The 12,632-nt window shown below is 40.7% G+C and overlaps 1 protein-coding gene across 2 annotated transcripts in view; it reads right to left on the reverse strand.

Moving 5' to 3' along the window:
• Positions 1-12,632, reverse strand: part of STX8 (syntaxin 8) — a 326,746-nt gene that overhangs the window by 307,665 nt on the left and 6,449 nt on the right. For both annotated transcript variants that reach the window (XM_002827023.6, XM_054535431.2), the window contains exons 2-3: positions 11,514-11,613; positions 545-639 (exon numbers count right to left, since the gene is read on the reverse strand). In XM_002827023.6, coding sequence (XP_002827069.2) covers positions 545-639; positions 11,514-11,613 — 195 coding nt within the window. The remainder of the gene's footprint in view (positions 1-544; positions 640-11,513; positions 11,614-12,632) is intronic.

The raw sequence follows: 12,632 nt of genomic DNA on the forward strand, positions 1-12,632 counted from the left end.
TGCTAGAGGCAGTGTCTGTGCCTCTGGAGGAAAAATAAGGCAAACAAGCCACATCTCAATCATCTACACAAACATGGGGCAGGTGGGGAAGAGGAGCGATGTATGGTTTCTACTGGTATTGCCCACTCCAAAAAGAAATGGATCATTAAAAACTCTGGAAACTCCCAGAAGCGGAATCACAGCTTAGGATGATCATGGAAGTTTTCCTGTTGGAGCAATAGCTAGCCATGGTCAAGGCAGTCTAGACAGAGAGCAGTGTGGGGCTCCATAAATACCACACTGACGGAAAGCATTAGCTTCCTGAACTGTACAGGTTATACCCAAATAAGTTAATTCCCTCGGTAGGTCTTGCTTTGCCAGCATATTCACTGTAAAACATGTAACAGACACTTAAAATAGAAATCAAGATTACAGGCAATATTTTGGAAACCAGGTCTTCCTCAAGCTGTGGGAAAATCTGGGTGGCCCAGATTCCTTCCTTTCTTAAAATACGACTGCTTTTCCTCCCACTCTAGAAAAAAGGTGGAAATGTTTACATGGATACATCTGATGTGTTGACACAGCTCTTAGCAATAAGTCCTTCAAAAGGGCGATCTTTTCCTTCAGGTTCTGCAACAAAGCTCTGATTGTCACGGTAAGCTGAAAAGAAAAGAACACATCCTAAGTATTCTAGTCCAGAGTGTAGAATCCATGAAATTACATCACATAAACACTACTTCACAGGCTATGATGCAACCAAGCAAGGGCTGGAAGAGATAGATACTCAGCCCCTCGCGACAAACTCAGGGCTAGAAGGAGGCTCAGTGGTTCCCTGGCCCAGCTGCCCACCTACAGCCTGTACCCGCTCCACAACCTGGCCAAGTGGTGAGCCAAGCCAGACTGGAACACCAATACTGACTAGAAACTGTCAGTGTGCTCTCACCATCAGCTGAATCCTGTCGCCTGAGCTTCTACCCCATTGATCCTATTTATCTACCTTGGAACCACGCAGGAAATTGTGTTCCCCAGGTCTTCATCTGAGAGCAAAAACCCACAGTTCTCTGAACCAGGCTTCAAATGACAAAGCATGGAGTCCCATTCCCATCCCCACCGGGCTCTCTGAACAACTGGTAAAATTTATAACCCAATGAAACGTTTTATGGCAATGTGTTCTTTTTAGGCAAGAGGAATGCTAACCACATATGACTCTTTTCCCAGGAGTGTGTGCATTTTCTCCAGTCATCCCACAGGAAATTTTTGTCCGTGACTCTAACCTGTTACATTAAAGGATGGAGAAGAGGGCAAGAAGAGCGTCTCTCAGGAATTTGGAAATGTGAAAAAACTGCCTGTGTAAGTTAAAACATATTCAACCACGGATGAAATCAGAGATATGTTAAAAAGACAGAATACCACAGGTTTCCTTTGCTACCTTGACAAAAGCAGCAATTACATAACTCAAGCAGATTCCCTCCTTAGATTTGCAGAATCACACCAAGGAAAACCAGCCAGTGTGCCAGAGACTGGCCCAGACTGCACACATCCAGCATCCCTCCAAGGCACCAGCAGCCAAGTCTAACCTGACCTATCCCCATACCCCTGGGAACCAACGAAGAACCACCTACAATTTTGTGGGGAAACACCAAGGAAAGCAGATCTCTCTACACTCAAAGAGAAAAGAGCGGCTGGGCGTGGTGGCTCACACCTGTAATCCCAGCACTTTGGGAGGCCGAGGAGGGTGGATCACGAGGTCAGGAGATCCAGACGACAGTGAAACCCCGTCTCTACTAAAAATACAAAAAATTAGCTGGGTGCAGTGGTGGGCGCCTGTAGTCCCAGCTACTCAGGAGGCTGAGGCAGGAGTATGGAATGAACCTGGGAGGTGGAGCTTGCAGTGAGCCAAGATCGTGCCACTGCACTCCAGCCTGGGCGACAGAGCGAGACTCTGTCTCAGAAAAAAAAAAAAAAAAGATAAAAGGGCAAAACAAGCAAACAAAAAGGCGCCACACACACCAGGCCTACGAAGAGCAGTCCATAAAATCAAAGACCAAAAGCATTAGGGAGATGAAAGACGGAGTATGTAGCCATTAAAAATTATGGCTCAAATCTCAATTTGTTCACATAGAAAGATATCCATCACAGCTTATGAAAAGAAAAACATCAAGTCATAAAATAAAATATCACCCAAACAGAGAAAAAAAAACCCAGGAACTAAATACAAACATTGAAACCATGAAAGCACCATGGTTCTATCTAAGTAGCGGGATTTTCTAATATTTTATAAGAAAATGATCACTTTTGTAATCAGGAAAAAAATGTCATTATCATAATTAAAGACACTTTCTAGAGCACAAAAAGATGGAAAGCCTAATTCACATTTTAAGCTACCATAACCTTGGTAACAAGCACTGACAGAGATAACCACATGTCAATCTTACTTAGGAATTATAAATGTAAAAATCTTTTCAAAAAATATTAGCAAAGCAAATTCAGAATTACATTACAAAGGACCCTATACTATCAACAAGTAGAAATTATTCTAGTAATTTAAGGACAGTCTGATGTTAGAAAAATCTAGTAATAAAGCTCATGGTGTTAATAATGAAAAACAGAATAAACATATGATTAGTACAGTATAAGGGAAATTATAAACAAAAGAAACTCACACAAAAAAGAAAGAAAAACTAAGAATAGAACACTACTGCCTTAACTGCAATATTATTTAACTTTGCTCTAGAAGTTCTAACCAATACAATAAGAAAAATTAAAGAAAAATACAAGGACTACAAGGAAAGATAAGATTATTATTATTTGCAGATTGATAATAGTCTACTTGGAAGAGTTAAGAGAATCAACTGAAAGATTATTATTGTTTAATATTTTATATATATATATATTTTTTTTTTTTTGAGACAGAGTCTTGCTCTGTTGCCCAGGCTGGAGTGCAATGGAGTGATCTCGGCTCACTACAACCTCCGCCTCCCGTGTTCAAGCGAGTCTCCTGCCTCAGCCTCCCGAGTAGCTGGGACTACAGGCGCCCGCCACCACGCCCAGCTAATTTTTGTATTTTTAGTAGAGACAGAGTTTCACCATATTGGTCAGGCTGGTCTCGAACTCCTGACCTCAGGTGATCCACCCACCTCAGCCTCCCAAAGTGCTGGGATTACAGGCATGAGCCACCGCGCCCAGACTGAAAGATTATTAAAAACAGTAGAGGCTGGGCTGAAAGACTATTAAAAACAGTAGAGGCCAGGTGCTGTGGCTCACACCTGTAATCACAGCACTTTGGGAGGCCAAGGTGGGAGGATCACGAGGTCAGGAGTTTGAAACCAGCCTGGCCGACATAGTGAAACCCTGTCTCTACTAAAAATACAATAATTAGCTGGGCGTGGTGGTGCACACCTGTAATCCCAGTTACTAGGGAGGCTGAGGCAGGAGAATGGCTTGAACCCAGGAAGGGGAGGTTGCAGTGAGCCAAGATGGTGCCACTGTATTCCAGCCTGAGCAACAGAGCAAGATTCCGTCTCAAAAAAAAACAAAAACAAAAACAAAAACAAAACTGGTAGAAGAATTCAGTATGGTCATTAGTCATAAGGTGAAAAAAAATCAAGGGCATTCCTAAATGTAAGTAATACCTAGGGAGAGTTTTTTAAATTGTTATTTTAAAACTTCATTAACAATACCAACAAAATCTAAAAAATATCTAGCACAGTGCCTGGAACATAGTAACTGTGCAATAAATACTGCTGAAGAAACAAAAGGAAACACTCAATATTGTGAAAATGTAAGTTTTCCCCAATTTAAATCTATAAACATACATGTCTACTTGAAATTCCATTTGGAATTCTTTTATTGCAGAAGAGGTGATAATTAAGGCACAGCACAGTTTGTTTTTTTTTTTTAATGAAGTTTTACAAAATTACTCTGACAGAAGGATAAATGAAGGAAAATAAAAACCATGAATATGTATAATGTTCATAGGGGCCTTAATCAGATATAAAGTGATTATAAAAAACTACAATAACTGACGCTGGCAATTACCAACAGCTTCAGTAGTGCAACATAACAGACAAACGGCCCAGAAACAAGTAGCTGTATAAAAATCCAGTGAATTAAATATGAACTATTTCATATGAGGGAAAGAAATTCATAATTTAGCAAATGGGGAAAAAATAAAATTAGATAACTACGACACACCAAAGTAAACACCAAGTATTTCAAAGATTTACACACACAAACAAAACAAAATAACAGAAAAAAAAAGCTTAAGGAAAATTTACATAATTAAGTACTTATATAACCTCTGCATGTAAAAGGCCTTTTTAAGCATGGTATCTCCTTCCCCGTTAGAAAAGATCACCAATACACATGCTGATAATTTCAAATAAAATTTAAAAACCAGTACATGTTTTACAATGTCACTTACAAGATCAAGTTAATAGAGAAAGTATTTATACTAAATATACCAGATCAAAGCTTAACATAGTTAACATATATAAAAAGAAAACTCTGAAATTAAGAAACAAGGCTGGGCACAGTGGGTCATGCTTGTAATCCCAGCACTTTGAGAGGCCAAGGCAGGAGGATCTCTTGAGGCCAGGAGTTTGAGACCAGCCTAGCCAACATGGTGAAACCCCGTCTCTACTAAAAATACAAAAATTAGCCAGGCATGGTGGCTGGTGCCTGTAGTCCCAGCTACTTGGGAGGCTGCGGCAGGAGAATCGCTTGAACCTGGGAGGCTCGGAGGCTGCAGTGAGCCGAGATTGTGCCATTGCACTCCAGCCTGGGCAACAAAAGCAAAACTCCATCTGGCCAAAAAAAAAGGAAAAGATGTTCAAGACAGAATAAAAAATGCATATTAAACTACTGTAACATAGTATTTTTACCTAGTAGAGATTTTTTAAAAGATAATCAAAATTGGTGTAGAAGTGTTATTCTGCAATATATGTGTTCAAAAGGCTTAAAATGTTATACAATCCAAATCCGGAAAGTCTACATTAAAGAATTTATTTCAACATGGGCAATAATTTGGCTATACTTAAAAATCATTTGTAATTAGAAAGAATCTAACCGTCCAAGAAGATGACACTAGTTAAACAGATAATAGCCCTTCATGTAAAAGATGAAACCATATATTTACTAGAAGAAAGCAGGAATAAATTTTTTATAACCTGGAAACAGCAAAAACTTAGATATGACTAAATATATGGAAGCAATTAAAGATTGACAGCTAACTTCATTTAAAAAAAAACAAAAACAAAAAAAACTTTCAGCCGGGCACGATGGCTCACGCCTGTAATCCCGGCACTTTGGGAGGCTGAGGCAGGTGGATCACAAGGTCAGGAGATCGAGACCATCCTGGCTAACACGGTGAAACCCCGTCTCTACTAAAAATACAAAAAATTATAAATATATAAAAAGCCAGGTGTGGTGGCGGGTGCCTGTAGTCCCAGCTACTTGGGAGGCTGAGGCAGAAGAATGGTGTGAACCCGGAGGCAGAGCTTGAAGTGAGCCAAGATCGCGCCACTACACTCCAGCCTGGGCGACAGACAGAGCGAGACTCCGTCTCAGAAAAAAAAAAATTTTTTTTAAAAACTTTCACATGACAAAACTACCACAAGCAAGTCAAATGTCAAATGATAAAGGATAGGAAATAACTGCAATTTATCACAAGGAGCTTATCTCCCTAATATGTGAGGAGCTCTTAAAAGATCAAGACTAAAAAGGCTAATAATCCGATAGAAAAATGGGCAAAAGACAAGACAGTTCACAGAAAAAAAAAAACATATATATGGCCCTTAAGCATATGAAAACACACTCCACTTCACTCATTATATGAGAAATACAAATTTAAAATGACACTGAAATACCATTTCTCACTTATGAGGTTAACGAAAATTCAGAAGATTCACACACCCTCTGTTGGCCAGGTTGTGAAGAAACAGAAGTGCTCACACATTGCTGGCGGGGTGGCAAGGGTGACAATCCCTTTGAGGGAGGATTTCACAACAGGTTAAAAAAAAATTACACATGCCCTGGTTCTGAGAACTCACCTTTGAAAGACACCTATGCACATAATTTCTTTAAAGGACAAGGTTATTTACTGCAGCATTATTCACAACAACTCAAGACTGGAAGCAATTTAATGGCCTTTCCTTAGGAGACAGGTTAAATAAAGAATGTTACATCCATGCAATAGAGTACCCACACAGCCCTAAAGAAGAACAAGGAAGATGAAATAAAATGTAGAGGTTTCTATATTATTAAGTGAAAAGACCAAGATACAAAAGAGTATCTGTCATTCATTCATTCATCCATTTATTTATTTATTTACTTATATATTTATTTATTGAGACGGAGTTTCACTCTTGTCACCCAGGCTGGAGTGCAGTGGCACGGTCTCGGCTCGCTGTAACCTCTGCCTCCTGAGTTCAAGTGATTCTCCTGCCTCAGCCTCCCAAGTAGCTGGGATTACAGGCGCTCGCCACCACACCCGGCTAATTTTTGTATTTTTAGTAGAGATGGGGTTTCACCATGTTGGCCAGGCTGGTCCCAAACTTCTGACATCAGGTGATCCACCTGCCTAGGCCTCCTAAAGTGCTGGGATTACAGGCGTGAGCCACCGCGCCCGGCTCAAAAGAGTATCTTTTATATAAAAGGAAGAACATACACACAGACACACAGAGACACACACATACACACGCAGAGAGGTTTATTTCTGCAAAAAGTAACACAGGAAGAATAAACCAGAAATTAATGAAAATGGTTATTGAGAAGAAGTAGGTTAAGAAAAGGTAGAAAAGAGAGGAATGGGAACAAGACTTTGAGTGTCACTTTTATATAATTTTGACTTCTGAACAATGTAAATGTTTTACTTATTTAAAATTAAATTAAAAAGTTGGAAAAAGCAACTCCTCAAAATGAATAAAAACAGAAACAAAGGATAACATAAGACAGAAAAAAAAAGAATCAATTATTGCAAAAGTCCTCAAAAAAATACTGGCAAACCGAATCCAGCAGCACATCAAAAAGCTTATCCACCACGATCAAGTAGGCTTTATCCCTGGAATGCAAGGTTGGTTCAACATATGCAAATCAAAAAATGTGATTCATCACACAAACTGAAATAAGACAAAACCTACATGATTATCTCAATAGAAGCAGGAAAGGCTTTTGATAAAATTCAACACCACTTCATGTTAAAAACTCTCAATAAACTAGGTATTCAAGGAACATACCTCAAAATAATAAGAGCCATCTATGACAAACCCACAGCCAACATCATACTGAATGGGCAAAATCTGGCAGCATTCCACTTGAAAACTGGCACAAGACAAGGATGCCCTCTGCCACCACTCCTATTCAACATAGTATTGGAAGTCCTGACCAGGGCAATTAGGCAAGAGAAAAAGAGGAGAAGAGAGGAGAAAAGAGAGGAGAAAGGAAAGGAAAAAGGAAAGGAAAGGGAGAGAAAGAGAGAAAGGAAGGAAAAGAAAGAAAAGAAAAGAAAGACAAAGAAAGGAAGGAAGGAAGGAAGGAAGGAAGGAAGGAAGGAAGAGAAAAGGCATCCAAATAGGAAGAGAGGAAGTCAAACTATCCCTGTTTGCAGACAACATGATCCCATATCTAGAAAATCTCATTCTCCCAGTCCAAAAGCTCATTAAGCTTCTACACAACTTCAGCAAAGTCTCAGGATACAAAATCAAAGTGCAAAAAATCACTAACATTCCTATACACCAACAGTCAAGCCAAGGGCCAAATCAGGAATGCACTCCTATTTACAATTGCCAACAGAAAATAAAATACCTAGGAAGACAGCTAACCATGAGGTAAAGATCTCTACAAGAAGAACTACAAAACACTGCTCAAAGAAATCAGAGATGACACAAACAAATGGAAAAACATTCCGTGTTCATGGACAGCAAGAAGCAATATCGTTAAAATGGCCATACTGCCCAAAGCAATTTATAGATTCAATGCCATTCCTATTAAACTACCATTGACATTCTTCACAGAACTAGAAAAAAGTATTTTAAAATTCATATGGAACCAAAAAAGAGCCCAAATAGCCAAGGCAATGCTAAGCAAAAAGAACAAAGCTGGGCTGGGCGCAGTGGCTCATGCCTGTAATCCCAGGACTTTGGGAAGCCAAGGCGGGAGGATCATCTGAGGACAGGAGTTTGAGATCAACCTGGCCAACATGACAAGAGCCCATCTCTACTAAAACTACAAAAATTAGCTGGAAGTGGTAGCTCATGCCTGTAATCCCAGCTACCCGGGAGGCTGAGGCACGAGAATCACTTGGAACCCGAGACGCAGAGGTTGCAATGAGCCAAGATCGTGCCACTGCACTCCAGCATGGGTGACAGAGCGAGACTCTGTCTCAAAAAATAATAATAAAATAAAAATAACATAGCTGGAAGCATCATGCTACCCAACTTCAAACTACTATAGGGCTACAGTAACCAAAACAGACATAAACCAACGGAACAGAATAGAGAACCCAGTTGACCAGGCACAGTGGCTCACGCCTATAATCCCAGCATTTTGGGAGGCCGAGGCGGGCAGATCACTTGAGGTCAGGATTTCGAGACCAGCCTGGCCAACATGGCGAAACCCTCTCTCTACTAAAACTACAAAAATTAGCTGGGCATGGTGGCACATACCTGTAATCCCAGCTACTCGGGTGGCTGAGATGCAAGAATCACTTGAAGCCAGAAGGGAGAGGTTGCAGTGAGCTGAGATTGTGCCACTGCACTCCAGCCTAGGTGATGAAGAAACACTGTCTCAAAAAAAAAAAAAAAAATAGAGTACCCAGAAATAAGGCCACACGTACAACTATCTGATCTTCGACAAAGCTGACAAAAACAAGTAATGGGGAAAGGATTCCCTATTCAATAAGTGGTGCTGGGGTAACTGGCTACCACATGCAGAAGATAGAAACTGAACTCCTTCCTTACACCATATGCAAAAATTAACTTAAGATGGATTAAAGACTTAAGTGTAAAAACTAAATCTATAAAAACCGTGGAAGACAATCTAGGCAATACTATTCTGGACATAAGAACAGGCAAAGATTTCAGGACAAAGACACCAAAAGCAATTGCAACAAAAGCAAAAATTGACAAATAGGATCTAATCAACTAAAGAGCTTCTGCACAGAAAAGGAAACTATCCACAGAGTGAACAAACAATCTACATATTGGCAGAAAATATTTGCAAGCTATGCATCTGACAAAGATCTAATAGCCAGTATCTATAAGGAACTTAAGCAAATTTACAAGAAAAATCCACCCCATTAAAAAGCGGATAAAGGACACGAATAGACACTTCAAAAGAAGACAGGCACACTGCCAAAAAAAACAGGAAAAAAAGCTCAACATCACTGATCATTAGACAGGTGCAAATTGAAACCACAATGAGATACCATCTCACACCAGTCAGCATGGCTATTACTAAAAAGTCAAAAAATAACAGATGCTCGGGAGGTTGCGGAGCAAAAGGAACACTTATACACTGCTAGTGGGAGTGTAAATCAGTTCAGTCATCGTGGAAGACGGTGTGGCAATTCCTCAAAGTACTAAAAACAGAAATACTATTTGATTCAGCAATCCCGTTATTGGGTATATACCCGAAGGAATAGAAACCATTCTTCCATAAAGACACATGCACGAGGCCGGGTGTGGTGGCTCACACCTGTAATCTCCGCACCTTGGGAGGCCGAGGTGGGTGGATCACCTGAGGTCAGGTGTTCGAGACAAGCCTGGCCAACGTGGCGAAACCCCACCTCTACTAAAAATACAAAAATTAGCCAGGCATGGTGGCAGGTGCTTGTAATCCCAGCTACTCCGAAGGCTGGGGCAGGAGAATCGCTTGAACCTGGGAGGCAGAGGATGCAGTGAGCCGAGATTGCACCACTGCACTCCAGCCTGGGCAACAAGAGCAAAACTCCGTCTCAAAAAAAAAGAGAGAAAAAAAGAGACACATGCATGTGTATGTTCGCTGCAGCACTATTCACAATAACAAAAGACATAGAATCAACCTAATGCCATCAATGGTAGACCAGATAGAGAAAATGTGGTACATATACACTGTGGAATATTACGTTGCCATAAAAAAGATCAAGATCATGCATGTCCTTTGCAGGAACATGAATGGAGCTGAAGGCCATTATCCTTAGCAAACGAATGCATGTTCTCACATTCTGTAGGTTGTTTGTTCACTCTGTTGATATAAGAGAGCTAAATGGTGAGAACATATGGATACACAGAGGGAAATGATACACACCGGGGCCTAGCAGAGGGCAGAGGGAGGAAGTTGGAAGGAGAAAGACGATCAAGAAAAATAATAAGTGCTAGGCTTCATACCTGGGTGACAAAATAATGTGTACAACAAACCCCCATAGCACAAGCTTACCTATATGACAAACCCACATATGTACCCCTGAACTTGAAAGTTAAACTCTTAAAAAAAAAATTCTAATAACTTTGGAACATAATAACCTCGGTATTCTTAGTAGATTAGTCTAAACTTAAAAAGACTCAAATTTTGAACTTAGTGTTTGTCGTGGTACCTTATAGTAATTTTGAAACCATTTTCTGTAAACTGTAAAATAGACCAAATGAGTAAAAACATACTGACGCTTTTGGAAACTAGGATTCTCAGTGTGAGAGAAAGAAAATAGAAATTTGGAATGCGGAAAATAAGGAAGAAAGGTGTGGTGTTAGATTTGAATCGAAGGCATATATTTTTAATCACAATCACAAGTATAAACTTGTGATTTTACAAAAATCTATTTCCTAGCCAAATCCCACCACTGTTTTTATACAGCCCATAACTAAAGATGGTTTTTAAATTTTTTTCTTTTTTGAGACAGGGTCTCACTCTGTTGCCCAGGCTGGAGTACAGTGGCACAATCTCAGCTCACTGCAGCCTCCACCTCCCGGGTTCAAGCAATTCTCCTGCCTAACTCTCCCGAGTAGCTGGGACTACAAGGTGTGCACCACCACGCCTGGCTAAGTTTTATATTTTTAGTAGAGATGGGGTTTCCCCATGTTGCCCAGGCTGGTCTCCAATTCCTGACCTCAAGCAATCTGCTCGCCTCAGCCTCCCAAAGTGCTAGGATTACAGGTGTGAGCCACCACGCCTGGCCTGTTTTTACATTTTTAATGTAAAATATAAAAACTATAACTATCCTTGTGCTGAGAATAGAAACTCAAAAACTTGAAGACATTGTCTCTTGGCCTGCAAAGACTAAAAGATTTATTATCTGGAGGAAGTTTACTAACCCTTGAACTAGACTATAAAATTGTTAGAAATATTTAAAGTAAAACAGGAGAACTTAAATGTGTTATGCCTCATTTAGTCTCAATGATTAAATAACTACTAACTGGTTGGGTGTTATGTCAATTCAACATATGTAAGCAGACAGATCATCATACACACATGCGCACAGAGAGCCTCAAAGAAAGATAGGAGGGTTTTCAGACCTCAAAACTCAAACAAATCAATGGGTACTAATTCCTTCGTGGTATTACCTTCGGTGCCTTTTCACCTTTTCTTTCATACTGATTTCGTTGTTGAATTTTCTCAGCAATTTCTTGGGCAATTTGACAAGTAGAATCGTACGTGGAGAACCTGCACCAAAGTCGTAGAAAGAGAAAATGTTTAAGGTTCTTTTTTTTTTTTTTTTTTTTTTGAGACGGAGTCTCGCTCTGTTGCCCAGGCTGGAGTGCAGTGGCACGATCTCAGCTCACTGCAAGCTCTGCCTCCCGGGTTCGCACCATTCTTCTGCCTCAGCCTCCCAAGTAGCTGGGACTACAGGCACCCGCCACCACACCCGGCTAATTTTTTGTATTTTTAGTAGAGACGAGGTTTCACCATGTTAGCCAAGATGGTCTTGATCTCCTGACCTCGTGATCCACCCCCTCGGCCTTCCAAAGTGCTGGGATTACAGGTGTGAGCCCCCGCACATGGCCTTAAGGTTCTTTAAAAGAAATTTTTGCGTTGTCTAAGTTTGACATTTTCATTCTAGCCAAAGAATTCAAACAGAAGGGAAGAATAATAACATGACCAGTAAAAGCAACATGGACTGAGCGTTATTTACCATGTGCCAGGCACTATTTTGAAGGCTTCGTTAGTAATAACTCACTTAATCAAAACATGAACGCTATGAAGTGGGTACCATTACCATCTCCAAGTCACACACGAGAAAAGGAGGCACAAAGAGTTAGAGTGACTTGCCCAAGTGGTTCTGCCTGCTGCAAACCAAGGCCGTCTGGCCCCAGAGCCGGGGCTCTTAACAACTGTGCTGTTCTGCCAATGAGAAAGCATGTGGGGGGTCTCCGCTACACTGGCCACTGTTCTGGGCACTGGGGAAGACAGCAGTGAACAGAATGAACACAGTCCCTCTTTCAAGGAGCTCATATTTTAAGGAAAGAAAGTCATAAAACAAATAAATACATAGTATGTCAGGTGTTGATAGGTGCTAAGAAGAAAAATGCAGCAGGATAAAGGGACAGAGAGTGATGAGGAGCTGCTACTTAGGATCAGGTGACACCGAGGCAAGGTGAAGAAGCTGGCCTCGCAGATGCCTGGGGGCGGCTCTAGGGTGCAGGAACAGCAAGTATTGTCTAGCCTAAAACCAAATGCTCTGG

This window comes from Pongo abelii, chromosome 19 (genome assembly GCF_028885655.2).
Source record: "Pongo abelii isolate AG06213 chromosome 19, NHGRI_mPonAbe1-v2.0_pri, whole genome shotgun sequence".
Classification (NCBI taxonomy): domain Eukaryota; kingdom Metazoa; phylum Chordata; class Mammalia; order Primates; family Hominidae; genus Pongo; species Pongo abelii.